Source organism: Schistocerca piceifrons, chromosome 10, assembly GCF_021461385.2.
Source record: "Schistocerca piceifrons isolate TAMUIC-IGC-003096 chromosome 10, iqSchPice1.1, whole genome shotgun sequence".
Lineage (NCBI taxonomy): Eukaryota > Metazoa > Arthropoda > Insecta > Orthoptera > Acrididae > Schistocerca > Schistocerca piceifrons.
The window spans coordinates 51,119,309-51,144,442 of NC_060147.1; the positions used below are offsets into that span (position 1 = coordinate 51,119,309).

Below are 25,134 nucleotides of genomic sequence, written 5' to 3' on the forward strand. Positions count from 1 at the left end.
ATGTGGGTTTTAAGGGAGAGGGTAAGGACTCATTCCAATCCCGGGAGCAGAAAGACTTACCTTAGGAGGGAAAAGGGACAGGTATACACTCTCGGGCGCGCTGTTGTTGGTCACCTACGCTGATGGACTGGACATATCCTGCAGATGAAAAACAACAGAATTCCTTGGGGAATTTTGTACAATGAAGTGAGCACAGGTAGAAAGCCCCACGATGCTCCTCTGACGTGCTATAAGGACCAATTCAAGAAGAATCTATTGAGTCTCAACATTGATCCGAGTAACTGATGCACCGCAACAGAAGATCGTAAATACTGGTGCACACCTACTTCAGCTGCTGTCTTACATTTTGAGCAGGAATGTCGGAGGCAGAAAGATGAGCACCTGATCCTTCACCCTCTATTATTCGCAATCTGTGTGACTGTATGTTTCACGCTAGATTTGATCTGCTAATCTGTCAAAGGCATCTCCGTCACTGAATTGAGATGCAATAATGGAAATGCAGGAGAAAAATGAAAGCGCAGATAAAAGTATCAGTCGCTGTCAGTGGTGAAGGAGACACTTCTAGTGGTGGGTCAGTTGTGGTAGTCCAATGTGGGAATTATAGATGAACAAATTGGAGACTTTTATGTGTTTCTGGTGGGCCAGGGTTTCAGTATGGGAGACAGGATGCAGGAATTTGGGGTTGCAGAGCATGAGAATTTTGCAAATGAATAGGAAGTAGTGCAAGGAGGTTTCGACCTGATTTATATGGTTTTGCAGAACTTTGTTCGTGAAAGCCGTTGACTAATGAAATTTGAGCGGCTAGAGGTCGCTGTGGAAGGAGGGCTGCCGCCAGAGCATCTGGACGTGACAGTGGCCGTGTGTGCGTTTTTTGTTCTTCTGCCGAAGGACGTAGTCCAAAAGCTGAACATTACTAGCATATTTCCCCTGTGCCCGTCTGTGATTCAACACCACCTCTATATTTTAAGTAGCTGTCTACTTTTCTCATATTGTTCTCCAGAAATACGTTGTCAGTTTACAGTGAGTAATGTGTAAGTAATGCAGTATGCTTTTAAATATGACATGTAGCATGTTTTGTAAGTACTGAAAATAGCAGTTACCAGTAAAAACGTGAATTTCTAATTATCCTTGTTTTTTGCTTACCTGTGCAGTCTGCATTAACCCCAATAATCAGGACCTGCAAAAGCAGAAAAGTTTCAGGAGGAAGACGAAGAATCGGGGACTTGCTATATTTTATTGTGTCCTGAGAGTTTTAATTGTAGAGACTAGATGACATGGAGTTTGGTTCTTGCTGTTTTATTATTATTATTATTGAAACTGCACTCTAACCTTGTAAATCTTCCTTCCAGCTCTAAACCCGCTGTCTTGCACGGCATACAAGAACACAAATGCAGTGAGCCAGCAGGCGGAAGTCAAAATAGATGTGGATGGCAGTGGTCCGCTAAAGCCGTTCCCAGTAACATGTCATTTCCATGGTGAGTACATAGAACGGTAGATTGATTATGTCCTTTTTTCAGTTTGGAGCAAATATTTGTTGACCCACATTACATGTGAACATTTGCAGTGTTGGTTAACCACTTCTGCATTGTGGACTGATTTACTTGCATGAAACTACACTAACAAGCCAAAACATTATGCCCATTGCCCACCGCGATATCGATTGCCATCTGGTGGCATTGTGAGTACGTTAAATGGTAACAAAAGTATGTAAGCAGAGAAGACACGGACGAGGGACCACTCTAATGGAGATAAGTGCTGCTAAGGGGGAAATTCATTGAGATAAGTGACTTTGACCGAGGACAGATTATCATTACACAGAGCCTGTGTACGAGTATCTCGAAAACAACATCTCGGCCAAAAGAGCACAGTTCTGGTGCCCACACAAGTGTTTCAGAGCACATCGTACATTAACGAACGTGGAGCTCCGCGGCAGACCACCCCTCACATGTTGACCCGACAACATCGTCAATTAAGATTGCAGTGGTACAGGACCGTAGGGATTCAACTGTCCGTCAATGGAAACGTGTCAGCTCTTTGGGTGAATCACATTTTTGCTACACTAGGTTGGCGGTTATCTCCACAGACGCTGTCATCAAGGTGAACAGTGGCTAACGTGCAGCACGCCATGCATGCAGGCTGGAAGGAGCAGTATTATGCTATGGGTGACATTCTACTGTGTTTGCTGGTGACCTGTGGTAGTAATTGAAGACACACTGACAGCTGTGAACCACCTGCACCCTTTCGTGCTTGATGTCTTCCAGATGCCAATCTCGTATTTCAGCAGTATATTTCTCCTTGTGTCGGAGCCACAACTGTGCTACAGTGGTTTCAGGAACATTATAGTGGATACAAATTCATGTTTAGGTGACCAAATTCACCTTACACAAGTCCTATGGAATCCATCAGAGTCGCTATCGGGCGCCTTCACCGCATACGCAAATCAGCAGCTCATTATTTACGCGAACTACATGATCCGTGCATAGACGTCTAATGGCACATACCTCCACAAACCTACCAGCAAACGGTTGGATCCCAGATACTCAGAATTGGTGATGTATTTCGTTTTAGAGAAAGACAAATAGCTATTTAGCAGGTGGTCATAATGTTTTGGCTCATCAGTGCATGTTCCTCCTGAGGCTATCATTTAGATGATTCCATTTTGAATTGGTTTATGAACTTTAGATTTTTCCTCTTTTATCACTTGATGTCTTCCTCATTGCTAATGTAATTTATTACTGTATAGAATTCTGCTTGGAGACTGCAGGTTTTGTTCTGGTAAATGTAAGGCCTACTGGCTGAATTCCATGCATCTGGCAGTTATTGTGCAGCAGGTATTGTTGTAATTACAGTCTCTGTTATTGATATTTGCGTCACACAGTGCATACAGAAGATCTTTGATTACTGCTGTGTTCCCTGGTTCAACTTACAATGCTTTTCTTTGGTCTCCGGCAGTCAGTCATTGACATCCTATGACTCTGTTGGGATCATGTATCATAGACATTCCTAGTGTTTCAAAGATATTGGAACTTTTCTTTGTTGCATTCTGTTAAGTAACTCTTCTTGCCTTCTGTAAATTGACACAAGGGTTCATTTGCTAACGAAGGTGTTAGAAAAGGGACAGAAGGTTGCTTTCTTACTAGACTGTAGTACTCAATCTCGTAGTATTGCAACAAATTCTGCCACAATCATTTTGTGCCAGTGATACGCTTGAATCTTCAGAAGGGGCTCTTCCCCAAACTGTGCAAGAAGCCTCCTCCAAAATTTCCGCAGCATCGGTGCCTCCTTTTGCGAGAAGCTACAAAATTACACGCTGTGCAATGAACTCGTGCACCTCTAGCTCGCACACAGTGGCCTGACTACAGTGGTCGTATCACACAAACTGCAGCATCAAATTGCTCTTCCAGACGTCCGCACCGACATCCTGTCAAGGTCTACTACCACAGCCTCCAGGTTTAACTTCAAGTTCATAGTTAATATCCTTATACAGAATTGAGTCACTGTAATTTTATTTCGGAGCAGGTGAATTTTGAATTTCTCTGTAGTAATGGTTTCATTTCAATTCCACAGCTGACGGGCGTGTTGTGACAGAGGTGAGTCACAGCAACATGCAGATCACACCTGTAGATGGCTTCCAGGCACCGGGCAGTTTCGTCCAGCCGATACACTATGACGCCGACATGGATCAGCTGATCGCACTCGTCAACCGATCCCAGTCTTGTCAGCAGTCCCTGATGTACCAGTGTCGCAATTCTAGGCTCTTCAATGCAAATGGTAAGTGTGTAGTCATTGTGAAATGTGCTCAGCGTGCGTTCTATCTTTTAAGTTCTTGCCTTAGGGGTGACTTAGTCATATAAAAATTGCTATTTGCTACAGAATTTAAGGTGGTAGTGAAATACTCAGGAGAGTTACTGGTAAGTCTGCAGCACTGGCAGACTTTCCTTAGCTTGTAACTCCTAAAAACATTATTTTAGAACCAACACGTACATTTTACAACTTATGTACCACACAAGATCAAATTGGACTCCTGTAGCTTAACCCTTTGACTGTTGTGGACGATTTAACTCATCATAATCTGCTGCCGTCCAGGTGCTGAGGACGTGTGTTTAAACATGCCCTCTGGGCTTTATTTAAGTGCTGTTGATGTGGTTTTACGTGTCCTGTTCCACCAATTCTTTCACTGTTGCAGACGAGTTACTTCCCTACCTCGGCGAATAAAAAAGTTTTGAGTAGTTATCATACGTGCCAAAAAAAAAATCTTGTATTGATATCTTGAACTTCTTATCAAATATGAATAAGATTGTTGTGACCACATAATTCCTAATATGCAGGTCTATCCATCAATATTTCATACACAAAAATGGACAAGCAAAGTCTGTGCAATGGGTTTTTGTCTTTGCAAACTCTTTAAAATTTTGTGCAATGGTTTACTTATATTTGATGCAACAAAATAACTGTGATGAATGACAAAAAGAAATTCAGTCCTGCATTGAGAAAAGGTATCAGACTGTAAGATGTACAAAAATAAAAAAATTCAGTTATTAGTTTCGTAAAAATCGAATGATATGTAGTAAAAGCAGCCAGCAAGTTCACACGGACATAAATGGCACACCACGTGTGACCATATACTGCATATAAAAACCAGTAACTTGACAATGAAATGATATAGCATTCTGCTCTTAATTTTAAATAAAATTTTGACACTATATCTACATTTTATACACAGCAGTGTACAGGTTGCAGTGTGGGAATTTTCTTATTTGAAACATGCACCACACAGCAACCGTTATTCATTGTTGTGTGTGCTTGAGTGCATTTGGAAGGGCAGAACCTGCGTTTTTATGATTGGTTTACTGTAGTAGCAATTGTACAGTGAACAAAAGGTGAGGATGTGCCTCTTTGCTTGCTGTCATTTGCTGCTCGCTTCTCGAATTGCTGTTTGGTCATCATGACCTAGTATGCATTCAGGGAAGAATTGAATAACATACCTACAGATTGTGTTCCTGATCAAATTTTATTTTTATGTGGATGGAGATGTTCAAGGGTACTGGTAATGTGCAGAAAAAGAAACCGCTATCTTTAAGAACCACCATGACACTAGAAAACATTGAGAACGTAAGAGTGGCGATTTTGAATTCCCCCAAGTGGGTTGCCCACAAACATTCAGTGCGCTTGTAAATTCTGGTCACCCAGTAAGATGAATTCTTCATGAAGACATCAGATTTCATTCATAAAAACTGACATTGGTGCACACACTTAATCCGTGTGATTTTGTTTCATGAAAAAATATGTGTGAAGCCTTGATCGAGAACCTGCCTCATGATGCCCTCGTGTTCTTCAGCAACAAGGCACATTTTTATTTGTATGGTTGTGTGAATAAACAAAACATGTGACACTGGAGGGGCACGAATCGCCAAAAACTTCAGAATCAGCGCCTTCCGAGTGTTAAATCCAGATGATTGAGGAAATTTTGCTTCCCAAACTTCAAGAAATGAATATGGGGAATGTCCTTTTCCAACAAGATGTCGCCACAGTTCACACAGCATGAACATCAGTGACGTCCTTGCGCGAACACTTTCCTGACCGTCTTTCCTCTTTGAGGGGGTGATCTTCAGTGCCCAGCATGCTGTCATATTGGCCCCTTGCAATGTATTCTTATGGGGCTATTTTAAATTCTTGGTGTATACCAGTTGTCCATGTACCCTAAGTGAGCTGTGGAACAGTATTTGTGCTGGCATTGCCAATTTAGACAGAGACATGGTGGACAAAGCGGACTGAAACTTCAGATTTTGATCCTCCAAATGCATTGAGCAGAACTGAGGCTGCCTTCAAGATATCATTTTCAAAACCTAATGAAATAAAACTTTAAATATGTCTCTAAGTAAAGAAAAGAGAATAAAAATGATTTATTTTTGAGTACTTTCTGTTTTATGATTTTTCTTACATAAGGAAGTTCCCATGTAACACCCTGTATGAGCTAAAATCAAACATACACAAAGTTTACACCGTGTGTTTTTACTGCTGCAAACCATTCAAAATATCACACAGTGCTTTGTTTAATTTGATGCAGCACAGTAACTAATATGAGTAATGAAAAGAAATTCAGTCCTTTATCAAGTGGATATCAGTCTAGGATGTGCAGACATCTTATTGTTTCCATGAATAGATATCTTACAATTGGATGATGAGTAGTTCGTTGGTACATGAATGTCACCTCTCAGCACAGTTAGCAGCATTAGGCAAGCAGTAGTGTGTCAACAAAGCCACACTCAGTACAGAATGCAGAGGGCACATCTGTAGCAGTCAAAGGGTTAATGCAATCTAGATCATGTGAATCGAGTGTGACTTCTCATGACATTGCCACATATCAGGTTACTGCTAGATAGGTTTGTGGCAGGTTTTATCAAAATGTGGGTATTACATAAATCCTATGTGAACTTGAATGGGAACGTTTGGAGGGAAGAAGACATTCCTTTTGGGAAGCACTATTGAGAAACTTCAGAGAACCGACATTTTTGACAAAGTGCTGAATGCCGCTACTGCCATAGCCACCGAAGTACTTCTTGCGTAAGAACGGTGAAGAAAAGATAGAGAAAGTGTGGCTTGTACGGATGTGTATAGGCTGTCATTTTTCTCCCACTTCATTCGCGACAGTAACAGGAAAGGGCGTGACTAGCAATTGTACAAGGTGACCTCCACCATGTGCCGTATAGTAGCTTGCGGAGTACGTACGTATTTAGACAGTGTCGCAATGAAATCACTAACCATTTACAGCTATGTTGATGTAAGAGGCTAGTTTACTGTGTATCTGTGCTTGGCCTGTTGAGTTGTGGATCTGAAATGCAGTTTACCCACAAATTTCGAGAACCTCATTTGTGGTGTCTGTTTCAAATCATATTCTACGCAAGGATTAGGAACGTGGGAATTAAGAGAAGTTTTCTATTTTGAACTGTGTTCTCTTCCTCCTCACACCATAAATCTATGCAGTCTGAAGCAAGTGGTCCTAACAATATACTTTCGCACAGGGAGGGATATTTGAACATAGCTTGTGGTTTTTTTGTTCATGGTGTATTTCCTACCTGATCAACGTCTATTCACTTTAAAACACTAACAGCATTTACAACTCTCCTGCCTACCTACTTCTTACAAGCCTCATTCGGGAGGACGACGGTTCAATCCAGTCTCCGGCCATCCTGATTTAGGTTTTCCGTAATTTCCCTAAATCGCTTCAAGCAAATGCCGGGATGGTTCCTTTGAAAGGGCACGGCCGATTTCCTTCCCCATCCTTCCCTCACCCGAGCTTGCTCTCCGTCTCTAATGACCTCGTTGTCGACGGGACGTTAAACACTAATCTCCTCCTCCTCCTCTTACAGGCAGTAAGGGATTTCATGTTGTACTTATGTGGCAATACCAAGATGATTGCTGCTGACTTCTCTTAGTTCTTCAGCAATGTTGATTTTGAACTGATCACTGGATACACATTAATTTTAAGGTTCGTTATTATATATTTTGCATGTATTGTGCTTGTACCAGTCATTGTTTCTATGGCTACTTCTTGGTAGCATTTTATTCCCTACAGGTGATTTTATTCCCTACAGATCAGTACATAAAACATTTGAGTCGTGTACTTATGATGTCACTCTTGAGAATCCCACCAGTAGAAGCTCTCTTGTGTTTTATTATTTTTTGGATTCTATATTCGTTATCAAATTGAAATGTTATTGACAAATATTATATCATAATTTATTAATTAATATAAGATTTTTATTTTTAATTGCTAATAACATGAATGTGAGTATTCAAAATAAATTAATATTTGATACAAAATATTAGAAAAGTCTAATTGTTAAATGAAAAAATATATATATCAATAATAGTGTTCATTCTCTGGAGATAAATCAGTATTTACTTTTCTAGCTATAAAAACTTGATTACTTTACAAATGAGTTACTGCATTAAATAATGTAAGGAAAAGGTAAGATTTCTAGTCACTCGAAAGACGACATGTCGAGTAGCAGACAGGCACAATGAAAAGACACTTTTGGCAAAAGTGTTTTTCAGAAAATGAAACACACACACACACACACACACACACACACACACACACACACACACACACTGCACCGGTCATGTGTGCGAGAGATGTGCTTACTTGTGTGAATTAATGTATTTGTGTGTACTTTGCTGAAGAAGACTTTGACCAAAAGGTAGGTGTGTGTGTGTGTGTGTGTGTGTGTGTGTGTGTGTGTGTGTGTCCTTTACGGTGAGCAGCAATCTATCTTTTCATTATATTACTAAACTAAAAAAATGTTATTGTTATTCAAAACTGTGATTCAGCAATTGTTAATTTGCATTTCAATTTCGTAATAAATATGGAATTGGAATTAAAATTAAAGTACAAATAAAAAATTTTGATCCAGTATAAGGTTTGAACGCTACACATTCAGATTTTAATACAATCAAAGTGTTTTGTACTTAACAGCACTTGAAAACTTCAGAGTTGATTATTTTGAGTGTTTTTAGGAATTGCATGTTCCCGTGTTAGCGAATTGATGCCCTGGCACTTGCCTCCAAATCTTGGTGGTATGAAAAATCGAAGAGGGCCAATACTTACGATTGTTGTATGTGGTATTCCTCAGTCCTCGATGTTTTGCGCAGTCACCATATACTTCCTGTTGTTTTATTTGTAAATTTTGTTCCCGTGTTTTTCAGCACAAACGGACAGGTTTGAACCCTACTCTTGGTGGGTGTCCCGGAGCAATCAGAAGATGGACTACTGGGCAGGAGCTGTTCCGGGTTCACGCAAGTGCGCCTGTGGGATCATGGGGACGTGTGCTGACCCGACTAAGTGGTGCAACTGCGACGCAGGTAGGGGGTTCACAAGATGACCAGCTGCAGCATTTCTGGACCTGCCGGTAAAGGTTATGACACACACAAACTGTCAAGAACACATCAACTTTGAGCATGTAACATCCCCCTATGGTCTCCACAGTTTTTATGTTGCCAGATTTGGTCACTTTGCTATCCGTAATGCTCTTGCAGGAAAAATAAGAAACTTACTGTTACGTAGGAGAACAAGTCAGAGCTACAGTCGGGCAATAATAGTTCAGCGAGAAGCTTGGAACATTTTTATAAACTTAAGTTGATTCACTTTAGTAAATACTTTTGACCATTTTATTCACTTTAGCAAATACTCTTGACAAAACTGGTGTGTAAATTAAATACACTATCTGTCCTGCACATTATCGAAATTACAGTAGCCGTGCCATCTCAAATAATCTGTGCAGTAAGTGAACCAGCATATATGCTTCCCACCATTGCAGACTCAGAAGCATGAGTGTCTGGTGACAAGCGATAATGTCAACAGCTGCTACTGTGCTACTTGCGGTAATTGTTATGTCCATAGACTACATTTAATATGTCGGTGTTGCAAACTATATATGTGTTGGGGGAGGGGGGAGAGAGATTCGTTTTTGCAATGTATAGATGGAGTTGGCCTTGACAAATACTGTCTCTAATGTTTTATCTGATGCCTAGCTTGCTTTGTTTCTCATCAAAAACAAAAGTTTTTTAAACTAAAATTTTTTGTGCTCTCTTGATAAAGCAATCACAAATAACTCTAGTGCGACATTTGGGGTAATGACACATCCTGTAGCACTTATCACATTGGGACACACATCTTGGCCTTGTCTTGCTTGCTCCTTTACTTCGTGCCGCCTCTGCTGTGGTGGCTCTCTGCTACATATACCAACAACACTTCTTAGTCACTACTGGACTAATAGCTATTCTTCATGTTTTTTAGTTTCTGTTGACAATGTTGAATAGAATACAGATTAAAAAACTATAGGGTGGACGCTATCTGATGGCTTCGTAGAATGTGTGTGAAACTATCGAAAAGAAATAAATTTCTACCTGCACATATCACAGGTTGCCATGTTCTCTCTCTCTCTCTCCACCTTTTTTTTTTTTTAGCAAGCAGATGGTCTAGTGGCAAGGCATTGGACTTGCATTTGAGTGGACAGTGGTTCAGAATCCTTATCAAGACTCCAGATTTAATGTTTCTGTAGTTTTGCCAAATTGTTTATAACAGATGCTAATGCCCTTGCCCATCAATACAAACTTGTTCTCTGTCTACAATCATTTGTCATCAGTGGATGTTGATCAATAATCTTCTGTCACTACTCATGTCCTGAACATTTGTTGTCCACCACAGACAAAACCTTATAAATGTTTTGACTTAACGGCTCAAGATGGAATATCAAAATGCAAGTTTTTGACAGATTCTCTTCTTTAGCCTTCACCTAAGATCCGTCATTTGATTTACTCTCTTTTTGTAGTTCGTTGTCTTTCCATCAACCTGATTAAATTTTTTCATCGTTACGTCACAACTATGTCAAGAGCCCTGATTGTCAAGAGTGAAGAAATGCTGTGTGTCATTCTGCCACAGATATACACACAAATTTTGTGAAGTTATTCCACACCCAATGTAATAGAGTTATATGGAGAAAATGATCATCAGTACAACATTTCAGGAACTTTTGGCTGATGTCTTCTGCAGCTGTGCTTTACAAGACTGTCTCACTTTGAGTAATAATGCTCCCTCACCCCCTAATGAGCCGTGTTATTTCATGCTGTTTTAAAGCTGGATAACTGTGTGGGCCAGTTAAACATGCTGTGGGTGAAGAATCTGGAATAATGCTCTGGAATTTTACCATTGTTTTGATTTGACTCAGGTTTCAAACATTGGCTAACTATGGTGTGAAAATGTTTTGCTACATACCATCGTGAAAATAATTCAACAAACACCCTAAGACAAGTAAAATTCACTGCTTAGCAGCAACAATGTTCCTGTTGCTAGGCTACATGATACATTATGCTTGACACAGTGCTTCCAAAGCATGGTAACAAGTGCAGTTTTTACACTTATGAAACAAAATTATGTTTCTCGTTCAGACAGGTACGCAGAATAAAAAGAACACACAGTATATTTCACACATACTCTTCTTTATTTTTTATCGTGTGTGAAATACTGTGATAAGTCAAAGCATTATAACCGTGACATTGAATCTCCATTGACGTTGCAGACATGTGACACAATAAGGAAAGTATATAAAAAAAAGCTAAGAGGAATGAGAATCTGTGGCAGATGACAAGACTGCATTGTTGGTGGCACAAATGTTTCGGAGCAGGCTGTTCAGTGCACATTTTTTAAGACAAGGCTCTGTAGAGGTGATTTATCTGTGTTCCCATGTAAACCCAACAGCATCATTAATTACAAGTGCAGTGCATGCGGGATATCGTGATTAGACCATGCGTAAATGGAAATGTGTCTCCTGGTTGGATAAATCACATTCCTTGTCACACTAGGTCAACAGTCGTGTCCTGATATGCCACCATCCAGGGGAACAGCTGCTTGAAATTTGCACCGGGCCATGGATGCAGGCTCATGGGGGTAATAGGTATATATGTGACAGCATGCATACCTAATATGTTCCAAAATGCCATGCGTAAAAACAGGATTTTCTAATGCTGATACCTCGGGTTCTACTGGTGATAAAAAGGTAGGGCCAAGTGTTTTGGATAATTCTTGGGCTAGGGACCATTTGCATGCCCAACAGTAGTATTGTCTTAGTGTCACTATCCTGCAGTACACATCAATGTATGACTATTACGCTCTTCCTCCTGATTAGCCAAATAGAGCAAATCAGTTGATTCTTTTTGCATTTGATGTTGACTACAGTGAGCTTGATGGAATTTATGGAGGTACCACAGACGGTTCCTCAGGAAACTCCACAAAAAGGTTTTTTTATTATATTTTTGTCATCACCAGAGGAACAAAACACAGCCGAGGATTCCAAGACACCTGTGCACAGGAAGTGGCTGAAATTTTTACGCTATATTCCTAAGATCCTGACCTCGAACAACCTCGAAAATTTTCACGATATGTTTATCCGTTTCAAGGTACAGAGGTTCAAAGTTGCCCTACTTCTACACATAAAATGCAATAAGAGACAAAATCTAAGTAATAACTGCAACAAATTGCTAAAATTTTTATGGCATATTCTCTAGGCATTTATCTAGAGGGGCTATCTCCCTCCTTTCAAAAATATTTACCTGCTATCAAGAAACAATCCAAGAAGTTGTTTTTTGGGTACCAAAACCCAGCTGTAGATTATGAGATGAATAAGTCCAGCAAATGGCTGCAATTTTTACAATGTATTCCTAAGATCTTGATCTCGAACAAGCTTGAAAATTTTTCCCATCTCTCTGTCCGTTTCCAAGACACAGAGGCACAAAGTTACCCTACTTGTACACATAAAATACTCCTTTAATATCTGGTATGAGGTGAAAATATAGTTTATAAAGTGGCATAGTAAGGAGAAATATGCTGTCAAGTATCTGTTATTGTACGGGAACCCCACATTTTAGTACTGAGTCCGCACGCAAAATTGTTTTTTGCACGTAAAGTCCGCTCTGAGGTGTAAAGTTTGTGTTACGTTATTTTAATTTCACATAAATAAACTATCAAAATTTTAGTGACCAATACATTTCTTTTTGTTTGACTTACATGCCCTGCTGTAGCAGTGAAAATAAAGGAACCTGCGGAAAAATACTGTTATTGGAGCAAAATGGGGTACCAGCCTGCCTCATTCTACCTTCCTCGGTACCTTCAAAAATTTTCACAAAAACTCTTATCGTGTGAACATATTTGCACATTTTTATGCTGAGAGAGAAGACACTGTCAGTGGCAAATACACAGTAAAGTAATAAATACTAGACTATAGTAGACAGTGATCATATTATAGAAAGAGCGAAGGAGACGATGGCAGTCTGCGAAAAAGAGAGGGACGTAGTGGCAGGGGAACATAGTTGACAGTGAAATGAAATGAAATGTCGTGTGGCTAGGGCCTCCCGTCGGATAGACCGTTCAACTGGTGCAGGTCTTTCAGGTTGACGCCACTTCGGTGACCTGCACGTCGATGGGGATGAAATGATGATGATTAGGACATCACAACACCCAGTCCCTGAGCGGAGAAAATCTCCGACCCAGCCGGGAATCGAACCCGGGCCCTTAGGATTGACAGTCTGTCATGCTGACCACTCAGCAACCGGGGGTGGACAGTTGACAGTGACAGAACAGTAATAGGAAAAGATTGAAGGAGACTGTGCTAGAGGGGAAGGAGAAAGTAGAAGTGGGTGAGAGCCAGTGATAATGAGAGACAGAGTATACGAAAATGACAAAAGGAAGTGAGAGACAGTGACAGTGAGAAGAGACAATAGCAGTAAGAAGGAAGGAATGAGATATTAGCAGTAAGAGAGAGCAATAGGAAGACAGTTAGAGGAGACTAGCAATAGGACAGAACAAATGGGACTGTGACCGTGACACAGGACACAATGACAGACACACTCAAAGAGGTAATGACACTGGGTTGAGTTAGGCTGAATGAGTGAGTGAGATAGGGCATCTGGGAGTGGATGGGTATGAGCAACTTACAGAAAAGCACTAGTGGGTGTGAGTGGGTTGCAGTGGGGGGAGCTTGTGGGAGTTTGAGGTGAGTTGCATGTTAAAAAAAGTGCGAGTATGTTCACACGCCAAAATTTATAAAGGTGCTGAGGAATGTAGCATGAGTCAGCTGGTACACCATTTCTCGCTCACAGTCTTTTAAACAAAAAGGTGCATATTCACATCTTTGTGCTCTGATAGGAGCTTTTTTTTTCTGCTGGTATTATGCTACGAGGGATACTCATTTGAGCTTCCAGGGCCTGTGATAGTATAATCGAAGGCACTATGACAGCAGTGCATTACACTGAAATGCCAAAGAAACTGGTATTGACATGGGTATTCAAATACAGAGATATGTAAAAGGCATAATACGGGGCTGCGGTTGGCAATGCCTGTGTAAGACAGCAAGTGTCTGGCACAGTTATTAGATCAGTTACTGCTGCTACAATGGCAGGTTATCAACATTTAAGTGAGTTTGAATGTGGTGTTAGAGTCGGCGCACGAGCAATGGGACACAGCATCTCCGAAGCAGCGATGAAGTGGGGATTTTCCCATACGACCATTTCGCAAGTATACCGTGAATATCTGAAATCCTGTAAAACATCAAATGTACGACTGCGGCCGGAAAAAGGCCCTCCAGGAACGCGACCAACGAAGATTAAAGAAAATGATTGAATGTGACAGAAGTGCAACCCTTCTACAAATTGCTGCATTATTTCAGTTTTGGGCCATCAACAAATGTCAGCATGTGAATCATTCTATGAAACATCAATGATATGGGCTTTCAGAGCCGAAGCCCACTCGTGTACGCTTGATGACTGCACAACACAAAGCTTTACACCTCGTCTAGGCCTGTCAACACTGTCAGCAGGGCGTGCGCAGTTGGAGTGATAGGGGGACCCTTGATACGTCTAGATGCGACTGACAGGTGACACGTACGTGAGCATCCTGTCTGATCACCTGCATCCCTTTGTGTCCATTGTGCATTCCGACAGACTTGTGCACTTCCAGCAGGACAGTGTGACATCCCACACGTCCATAATTGCTGCAGAGTGGCTCCAGGAGCATTCTTCTGAGTTTTAAACATTCCTATGGCCACCAAACTCCCCACACATGAACGTTATTGAGCATATCTGGAGTGCCTTGCAATGTGCTGCTCAGAAGAGATCTCTACCCTGTCGTACTCTTACAGATTTATGGACAGCCCTGCAGGATTCTTGGTGTCAGTTCCCTCCAGCACTACTTTAGACATTAGTCGAGTCGTGCCACATCGTGTTGTAGCACTTCTGCTGCTCGTGGGGGCCCTACATGATATTAAGCAGGTGTACTAGTTTCTTTGGTTCCTCAGTGTATGTGAAGATTATTGTGGCCCACCTTTATCTCTTCATGCTTGATGTCTTCCGTGACTGTAATGGCACTTTTCAGGAAGATAACCGTTTTATGAGGCCAGAATCATGCTACAGTGGCGTAAGGACTGGTGTGAACCTGGTGAACTAGTCTTTGCCACTGTGGGATGTCAGCTCTTTGCCTACAGACCACTGGCTTGTAATTTATGGGAGTTGCATGATTTGGGCCCACACATCTGGTACCACATAATCTGGAAACCTACTGTGGGCTTGTCAGATCCACTGTATGCGGAATATCTGTTGTGTTGCATTGCGAAGGTGAACCCATAAGCTACTAAGCAGGTGGTCATAATGTGTTGGCTCATCAGTGTATTTTTGATGATTGTACAGTCATAGAACAGTGCAGGCTTTCATCATCAGTGTTTATTTCATAGATTACATCTAATATTTTGAACTTAGGCCATGATGACAAGCATAATATTCTGCTTGAAATTTTTATGGAGATGGCAGTGAGAATTATGCACGATTACTGTGTAAAAAAATTAAAAAAAATACTATCTCTACCATTGTTGCCAAGCTGAGCTGAAGTGTGTCCTGAAGCCTCTGTGGGAGATGAATAAATGCTGTTTTCTTTAATGCCAAGGACGACAACTAGTCCAGTATATGTTGTCCTCCTCATTTTGAACTTATTATGTTTTTTATTTATTTTGATGTCCCTCCTGGTACATTGTAGTGCAATAATGAGTACACTCAGACAAAATTGTGCTTTCAGACAAACATATTTGTGATTTTTGTACTATGGTAAATGGCATGCTACTCCTAGGCTTTAGGACAGCCCAGGCCTATTGTGTTCATGGATTTTAAGAGGACATCCATTAATTATGTGAGCTCAAAATGACGGAGAGGGGTCTGGCAAAATCTCACCAAATCTTATTTAAAGGGGGAGAGGGGCACTGAGAATCTCATGTCAGTTTTTTAATTCAGAGAATATATGTCATTATAATGGATAACATTTTGTTTTACATAATAAATACTGAGCACAGACAATATTAATGTGCCGACTAATTTTTATTACCTCTCTGAACTGAACTAAATGCTTTACACATGTGCATGCCCAGGATTTCCCAGTTTGGAACAAATGCCGCACAAGTGTTAGTTAGATGTCATTCAGGGAGTTCTCTGCCTCTTTGGTCAAAATTGCTGTGTGCCAGTCAGTGAGTCAGTCATGATATTCTGTAACGCATATGAAGCTGATGTCTTTGTGTTCAGCTTTTACAATGTATATGTTAAGTGGCATGCTGACAAGCCAGAACTCCCGTACAAATAAGAAGTTGATTGTTTGTGGATGGAACCTTAGCTGAAGTTCACAGACAAGAATTCTCTTAGTGATCATATAGATAACGAGACTGAAAAGCTACGTAATCATACAGTTCAAAGGAAGGTACAACAAATGCTGTTTTTCAAATGCAAAGTAAGTAAAGGTTCAATTACATTTAACGTATACAATATTATAATAAAATGTCAGTTTTCAAAGATCCATCAAAACAGTTATTATTATTCTCGTGGAGCCTTTTTATCTGTCTGTGTGTCTGAACACTGCTCACATTGGACTGTTGAAATAAAGTTTTTAATCACATGTTAAAAGCACTGTTTATTACACTTTATAAATACAACATAGTTTTTTAAAGTGGAAAATCCAGGATGGAATAATGACTAATATTATGAAAAGAATAGTTGCTACTCACCATATAATGGATATACTGAGTCACAGAAAGGCACAAGAAAAAGACTGTCAAACACACACACACACACACACACACACACACACACACACGAGACAACAGCCTCTGGTATCCAAGGCCAGTCTGCTCTCGACAGCCAGAGACTGTGGTCATGTGTGTGTGTGTGTGTGTGTGTGTGTGTGTAATTCTGAGGAAGGCCTGTTTGGCTAAAAGCTTTGTTGACAGTCTTTTTCTTGGTAAGTAGCAACTACCCTTCTCCTAATATTGCTTTTGTTAAACTGTTTGTCAGTGTTAAAAATGAAATAACAATATCTCACCAAATCTCATTGAAGGGGGGAGGGATTTGTCTAAATTTTAAAGAAAATCCTTCACATAATTAATGGATGTCCTCTATGGTTAATGCTGTGTGTACATCTCACCATTAAACTCTTATTTCACTACTAGTCCACCTACACAATATCTTCCATGTACAAGCATATTAATCTTGTAGGCTACGGTACAAGATAGGTCTCTAAATGTCCTGCAGAAGAAACAAGATCATATTGTGCTCAGATCTGGGGAAGAATGAAAATGTCATACTCTTAAGATTATACAAACTCTTTTTCAAGATGAGTTACAGAAGAGAAATAATGTCTACAGACAAATGTATGATGCTACAGAGAAACTTAGGAAACAACTTTGGTAAAGAATGTGTACATATTGTCTGTAATGTTTATGCAGCTTTATTGTAGGCAGTCTGTAAACACATTGCAACAATGAATTTTAGAAAGGAGGGTGTAAAATACACTACTCCATAGGGACACCACACACCCTAAATTTGACACTGGGCACTCTATTCAGACAAGCAAAACAGATGAACAAATACCTGGATTCCACATAAGACTGCCGTTCTCTGTTACGTAGAGCAGGACAAAATTTTGTTGGCCTGTGTAGTTTGCACACTTTGCACATGCCTAAATATGACTCTGACTGTGACAGTACAATGAACTAACTCCAGCACCCACTTTGGATAGGCTATTCAATATTTGCCTACATTATGTCAAAATTACAATATTGTGCCTATTTTGCATATACAAATAAGCACTTTGACTCTATTACGTATATGTCAGAGAATTTAGATAGCTAATTCCATAGACTGTAATAACACATCGTGTGGCAGAAGAAGATATGTTATGCAAAAAATTATGCCTGTGACTGAAATACTGGATGTTACCATTGAACTGTAATATTACTGTTCTTAAATTAACCACAGTGTCACTGAATATTCACAAACAGAACATAGCATTGCGCATTGTTTTATGTGTTATTTGGTGGCTTTATCCCTGCTATTTCAAGTGAATGTACAATGTAGACTACTAAATGTGTGTGTGATTTGTACTTGCACTGTGTAATGTTAGTAGTAGAATAACTTGTGCAGTTGAAGTAGGTTTGCTGTAGTAAATGTTTTGTTTGCCTAGCTTGTGTAGTAAAATTATAGTGGCAGTAATACATTGATTACTGTACTTACAGAACAAAATAGCTTACTTGTTTTGTATAATCAAACAATTGAAACTCCAGGTAGGAATATCAAAAATATAGAAATAGAGATTGCTATTACCGTTTTTAATTGTATCTGTCAGCAATTTAATGTCTCATCATTACAGTAAGTAGCACTCTGTCTTTTCCTACATTGTTGATATTACTTGCATTGTAATGACACTCAAGGAGAAGATCTTCAGAGTGAAACTACATCCAAATATTGATGGAAGAAATTGTGTGTTAAGTGACAAATACCTCCGTGTCTGAAGTTTCTGGTGCACATTGATGTAGTGCTCAATTCAGAGACAACCAGTTTCATATTCAGTATCTGATCAGCTAGGGAAGGAGAGCTGATGACCTTGGGATATGTGATTGCAAGACTGTACACCAATATCTTGAGTTAAAATCCAAACCTCCCCACATTGTCTCTTGGAGGTAGAACATGTTGCACTGCTGATAGTACAAATACTCAACAGTTTTGTACACGAGGCAGGTACCCACTTGACACTTCACAATGGACCAGAAGGTGGCTATGACAAACCAGCTCCACAAGTACCCAAAAAACAAAGCAAGATTTCTACATTGTCCCCAATACTTGAGGGACTAGCTGTGACTAACTTGCAGCAGACAGACACACAGACGAAAACAGAAATGAAGGTCATGGCCGAAATTTTTAAGCACTTCCAAATAATTACAGGTGTGAGCTAATGTGTTGGGTTTACTATAGTCTTCTTCAGCTGCGCATCAGGAAAGAAAACTAAGAATTTGGAATGATAAATGAAAAGAATACCAAGGGTCACCAGTAAAGCTGGGAAGAGGGAAGCAAGGTATTGAAATGAACTGTTAGATGGTTTTGAGACACTACCTGAAAATCTAGCAGATAACTCTGTGGAGAAAACTAATTTTCGTACCAACATTGAAAATGCAGCAATTATTTTAGTAGCAGACATTTGCGAAATACCTAAAGCTGTCGTCAGCTTGAAGGTTGGTTTGAATACCACCGTGTTTTACTAGGCATGATCCTATTGAAGTTGCTACGCCATTGTCTTTCTCTGACTTTTGAGCTGATTTACCTATATAGTTATAGGGAGAACTGTGGTTTAGAGTGGGCTTTGAACCATGGAACAGCTGGGCATTTGTCACATTAACGAACATTGTCAGAGGTTAAAAAAATTGATATGTAACAAATAAAATTCTAGGACTGATTGTGAAATGATCTCCTTATCTTAGGTCTTTTATCTGCTACTTCACAGAGCCATACTGGTTTAATAGACAGGATTAAACACTTAAACTACCTAGTGCGGAGAATGAAAGAAAGTGGGCCAGAAAACGTTCCACAGATGAAGGGGAGGAACTAAGAATATTTACAATAAAAATTGGGTATAAAGAAATGCAAAAATAATGCTGCACAATATGGTAACGTAACTGGAATGTGTCTGGGCAAACCGATACTGAGAACTGAATAGTAAATTAGAGTGACTATAAGAATTGGAGAAGAGAATTACAAAGAAAATTATAGTTAAAAAAGGGGGAGTGAGCATAGAAACCTGAAATTAAGGAGCAGTGAGAAAGAATAATAGGAGCAATAAGAGAAGTAAGAACCATGTGTTAGATATTTACGCAGAATAAACAAGAATGGGCTAACAAAAATCAAACAAGGAAAATCCAGGATGGAATGTAACAATATTGTGAAAAGGAACGTTGATATTCACCATATAGTGGAGATGCTGAGTCGCAGATAGGCACATCAAAAAGACTATCACAAATACAGCTTTTGGCCTAAAGCCTTCATCAAAATTGGATGACACGCACTCACGCAAATGTTACACAGGACTGCAGTATCAGGCAACTGAGGCCACACTGTGAGCTGTAGCACCAGGGCGTGATGGGAGTGGCGACTGGGTGGGGGAGGGATAGTAGGGTAGGAGTGGCGGACACTCGTGCTGTTGGGGAGCGCATAAGTATGATGAGGTGGAAGGAGGGTAGAGCAGCTATGTGCAATCAGGAGGTTAGGCAGAGGGCAGGGGGGAGAGGGGGGGGGGGATAGCGGAAAAAGGAGAGAAGTAAAAAGACTGGGTGCGATGCGATGGAGGAATGAGGGCTGTGTAGTTCTGAAATGGGAACAGAGAAGGGGCTGGATGGGAGAGGACAATGACTTAACAAAGGTTGAGGCCTCGAGGGTTACGGGAAGGTAGGATATATTGCAGGGAAAGTTCCCACCTGCACAATTCAGAAAAACTGGTGTTGGTGGGAAGGATTTGTATGGCACAGGTTGTGAAGCAGTCATGTTTGGCAGTGTGCTCAGCAACAGGGTGGTCCACTTGTTTCTTGGCTACAGTTTGTCGGTGGCCATTCAAGCGGACAGACGGCTTGTTGGTTGTCATGCTCACATGGAATGCGTCCGCAGCTCGTGGTCTAGTGGCTACTGTTGCTGTCTATGGATCGTGGGATCCCAGGTTCGATTCCCGGCCGGGTTGGGGATTTTCTCTGCCTGCGGACTGGGTGTGTGTGTTGCCCTTATCATTTCATTATCATCATCTTCATCATTTGTGACAGCATCGGGATTGGATTGCGAAAAAAATCGACTGTGCAAGAATTGGGACTTTGTATGAGTGCTGATGACCATGCAGTTGAGTGCCCCACGAACCAATCATCATGATCATCATCATCACAGTCACATGGAATGCAGCACAGTGGTTGCAGCTTAGCTTGTAGATCACATGACTGGTTTCACAGGTAGCCTTGCCTTTGATGGAATAGGTGATGTTTGTGACCAGACTGGAGTAGGTGGCGGTGGGAGGATTCATAGGACAGGTCTTGCATCTAGGTCTGTTACAGGGATATGAGCTGTGGGGAAAGGGGTTGGGAGCAGGGGCTGCGTAGGGATGGACGACTATATTGTGTAGTTCGATGGACGGTGGAATACCACTGTGGAGGGTGGGAAGGACAGTGGGCAGGACATTTCTCATTTCAGGGCATGACGAGAGGTAGTCAAAACCCTGGCGGAGAATGTAATTCAGCTGCTCCAGTCCTGGGTGATACTGAGTTATGAGGGGAATGCTCCTCTGTGGCCGGACAGTGGAACTGTGTGAGGTGGTGGGAGACTGGAAAGATAAGGCACGAGAAATATGTTTTTGTGTAAGATTGGTAAGATAATGACGGTTTGTGAAGGTTTCAGTGAGACCCCTGGTATATTTTGAGAGGGACTGCTCATCACTGCAGATGCGAAGACCACGAGTGGCTAGCCTGTATGGAAGGGACTTCTTGCTATGAAATGGGTGGCAGTTGTCAGAATGGAGGTATTGCTGGTGGTCAGTAGGTTTTATATGGATGGATCTACTGATGTAGCCATCTTTGAGGTGGAGGTCAGCATCTTGGAAGGCAGCTTGTTAGGTTGAATAGGGCGAGGTGAAGCAAATGGGGGAGAAGTTGTTGATCTTCTGGAGGAATGTGCACAGGTTGTTCTCACCCTCAATCCAAATCGCAAAGATGTCGTCAGTGAATCTGAACCAGGTGAGGGGACTCTGGGTGTTTAGGAAGGATTCCTCTAGACGGCCCATGACTAGGTTGGCATAGGATGGTGGCATGCGGGTGCCCATAGCCGTACCTGTGGGGGCACTTAGGACACCCCATTGTGGTTGGTTACTGTGTCCTAACCCCTCTCCCGAGAGAATCTCTGCTCTCGTAGGCCAATGCCTTCAACGTATTACCCAGAACATACCCTCCTATATAAAAGATACCAACCATTTCCTTCACCGATTCTCCACAGTTCCTGTCCTTTTACCATACGGTGCCCTGCTCGTCACTATTGATGCCACCTCCCTTTACGACCTTACCACTGTTGAACACTACCTTTCGCAACATCCCACAGATTCCAAACCAACAACCTCCTTCGTAGTCGCCATGACCAACTATATCTTCACCTACAATTACTTATCCTTTGAGGGCAATACCTACAAACAAATCTGAGGTATGGCCATGGGCACCCACATGGCACCATCCTATGCCAACCTATTCACGGGCCATCTAGAGAAATCCTATCTATGCAACCAGCATCCTAAACCCCTCACCTGACATTCCTCCAGAATCTCAACTACTACTCTCCCATTTACTTCACCTGGTCCTACTCAACCCAACAAGCCACCTTCATAAATGTTGACCTACACCTCGAAGATCAGTACCTCCTCCATATCAAACATACTAACCACCAGCAATACCTCTACTTTTACAGCTGCACTTGTTCCATACCAAGAAGTCCCTTTCATACAGCCTAGCCACCCACGGTCATCTCATCTTCAGTGATGAGCGATCCATCTCGAAATATACTGAGGGTCTCAGTGAAGCCTTCACAAACTGTAATTATCCTCCCAGTCTTGTACAATAACAAATCTTCCATGCCTTATCTTTCCAGTCTCCCACCACCTCACAAAGCCCCACTGTCCAGCCACAGAGGAGCATTCCCTTCATAACTCAGTACCACTCCAGGACTGGAGCAACTGAATTACATTCTCCGCCAGGGTTTTGACTACCTCATGTCATGCCCTGAAATGAGAAATGTCCTGTCCACTATCCTTCCCACCCTTCCCACAGTGGTATTCCGCCATCCACCGAAACTACACAATATGCTCATCCATCCCTACACAACCCTGCTCCCAACACCTTATCTCATAGCTCATACCCCTGTAATATACCAAGATGGAAGACCAACTCCACTCCCATCAAAGGCAGGGCTATCTGTGAAGCCATTCATGTGATCTACAATCTAAGCTGCAACCCCTTTGCTGCATTCTATGTGGGCATGACAACCAACAAGCTGTCTGTCCGCATGAACAGCCACTGTGGCCAAGAAACAACTGATACACCCTGGTGCTGAGCATGCCAGCCAACATGATGTCCTTCATTTAAATGACTACTTCACAGCCTGTGCCATCTGCATCCTTCCCACCAACACCAGCTTTTCTGAATTGCACAGGTGGGAACTTCCCCTGCAATATATCCTACATTCACGTAACCCTCATGGTCTCAACCTCTTTTAGTCATTGTTCTCTCGCATCCAGCCCCTTTTCTGTTCCCATTCCAATGCTACACAGCCCTCATTCCTTCATCGCACCCAGTCTTTTCGGTTCTCTCCGTTTCCGCTATCCCCCCCCCCCCCCTTTCCAACCTCTCGGTTGCCCTCCGTCTAACCTCCCAACTGCACATAGCTGCCCCACCCTCTTTCCTCCTCATCCCTGCGTGTTTGACAAGAGCACATCAGTGTCCACCACCCTTAACCTGCTATCCCTCCTCCTCCCCGACCCAGCCTTCTCCTTGCCCCCACCCAGTCGCCACTGGTGCTGCTGCTCACAGTGTGGCTACAGTTGCCTGAGACTACAGTCATGTGTGTGTGTCATGTCTGCATAAGTTTGTATATGTGTGTTTGTCATTTAATTTTGACAAAGGCCTTACTAGCCGAAAGCTATATTTGTGACAGTCATTTTGATATGGCCATCTGTGACTCAGCATCTCCGCTGAATGGTGAGTAGCAACTTTCCTTTTCACAATATTGCTATAGGCTAACAAAACATATCTTATAGTGTCAATTGGACAAGAAATTGGACTTGAGACGCAAAAAGAGCTTTACAAATACAAAACGTAGAATTTGAAGAAGAATCGGCAAAGGGAGATGTTCTTAGAAGGAAAAAGTTATAATTTAAAGTCTTCCAAAGTAGGAATTTGAAGAATAAAGGTGTAATGTGGTATGAAGAAAGAAAAAGACGTGGTGGGATTATTTTAGAATACTGGACAAAAACAAAACAGTGTAGCAGAAGGAACTGAAATTTTCCAGGATGCTTAGCTGGAATGAGAGGAAAGCCTCCAACTGTAAGTGTGTTTTTATGGTTTTGGAACTAGCCAAGGAGAAGTAACTGTTGCAATATCTAAATAGGACTGTTAGACAGGACTACAGAAATGGACACAAAGCATATGCAGCAACCTTGAATACTGAGTGATTTCTGTTCTTAATCCCTTATTAGTACTGTGTCTGTCAAATCTTTCTGTAGTTTTACCAGTTTTACCTCTTGTGCAAAAGCTACCATTTGTGTCATCTTAATAAGCAGAAACGTTTTTTTGTGTCATAATTGATGTAACTCTCTGCCCAGCATACTTGCTCGCTGAAAGAAATTTGTATGTTATCGCATTATTGATGCAGCATGTAAGCTTTTAATATAAAAATGATGCTGTTTCAGTATGCTAGCTTGCCAGTTTTTTGTTTGTATTGTAATTCCAGTTGTAGTATGGCTAGTTTTATTTTGTGTAAATGTTGCATGAATAGAGTGTCCAGTATAAAACTGATTTGTGTTGCTGCATACATTTTCCTGTGTGCACTTTTTGCAACAATATAATAATTTTCTTGCTTGTGATTGTATACTTTTTCTTTGTTCTGTCTATCTTCATTGTAATGTGTGTTTATATTTGCATATTTTTGTGATGTAGATTTTTTTGTACCAAGTAAAACTTACCTTAACTCTCTTAGGATTTTCCAAAACATGCACACAGTGGCACAATAAGTGCTGAAATGTTACACTGGGCTCCTTTACCGACATTTAATTGTTGCTACACTGTAGTGGTCATTGCATTGGGCTAGCAATGTATGTTGATCTTGTACAAAGAAAAGAAACGTGTATGTTCACAGATGGGGTCTGACTCGTATGGGATAATCCCGGAAACATTGGCAAAATTTGAACTCAGAAAAATTATATTGCAGAAATCAACAAACAAGATATTGCACAGGCATACGTTGTCGTGCTTCAGTGATGGTTGTTATTTGTTGTGCCTGTATTTGTTGAACTGAGTTTTCATTGCCATCATAACTCTTAGGCTGAAGCAATGAATTAAAATTTGTTGTACCAGTGCCATGATTCATACCCTGGGCTCCTGTTTACTAGGCTTACACGCAATGGTAGTACATCGCCTTAAGTGAGAGAGCTGTGTTTGCATTGTGACGTTGGTACAAGTTTTAATTCATTGCTTCAGCCTACATCATTGC

General features: G+C 41.2%; 1 protein-coding gene across 2 annotated transcripts in view; it reads left to right on the plus strand.

The window, feature by feature from the left end:
* Positions 1-25,134, plus strand: part of LOC124719061 (neurexin-4) — a 166,944-nt gene that overhangs the window by 101,513 nt on the left and 40,297 nt on the right. For both annotated transcript variants that reach the window (XM_047244732.1, XM_047244733.1), the window contains exons 12-14: positions 1,350-1,475; positions 3,568-3,771; positions 8,710-8,865. In XM_047244732.1, the coding sequence (XP_047100688.1) occupies positions 1,350-1,475; positions 3,568-3,771; positions 8,710-8,865 (486 nt within the window). The remainder of the gene's footprint in view (positions 1-1,349; positions 1,476-3,567; positions 3,772-8,709; positions 8,866-25,134) is intronic.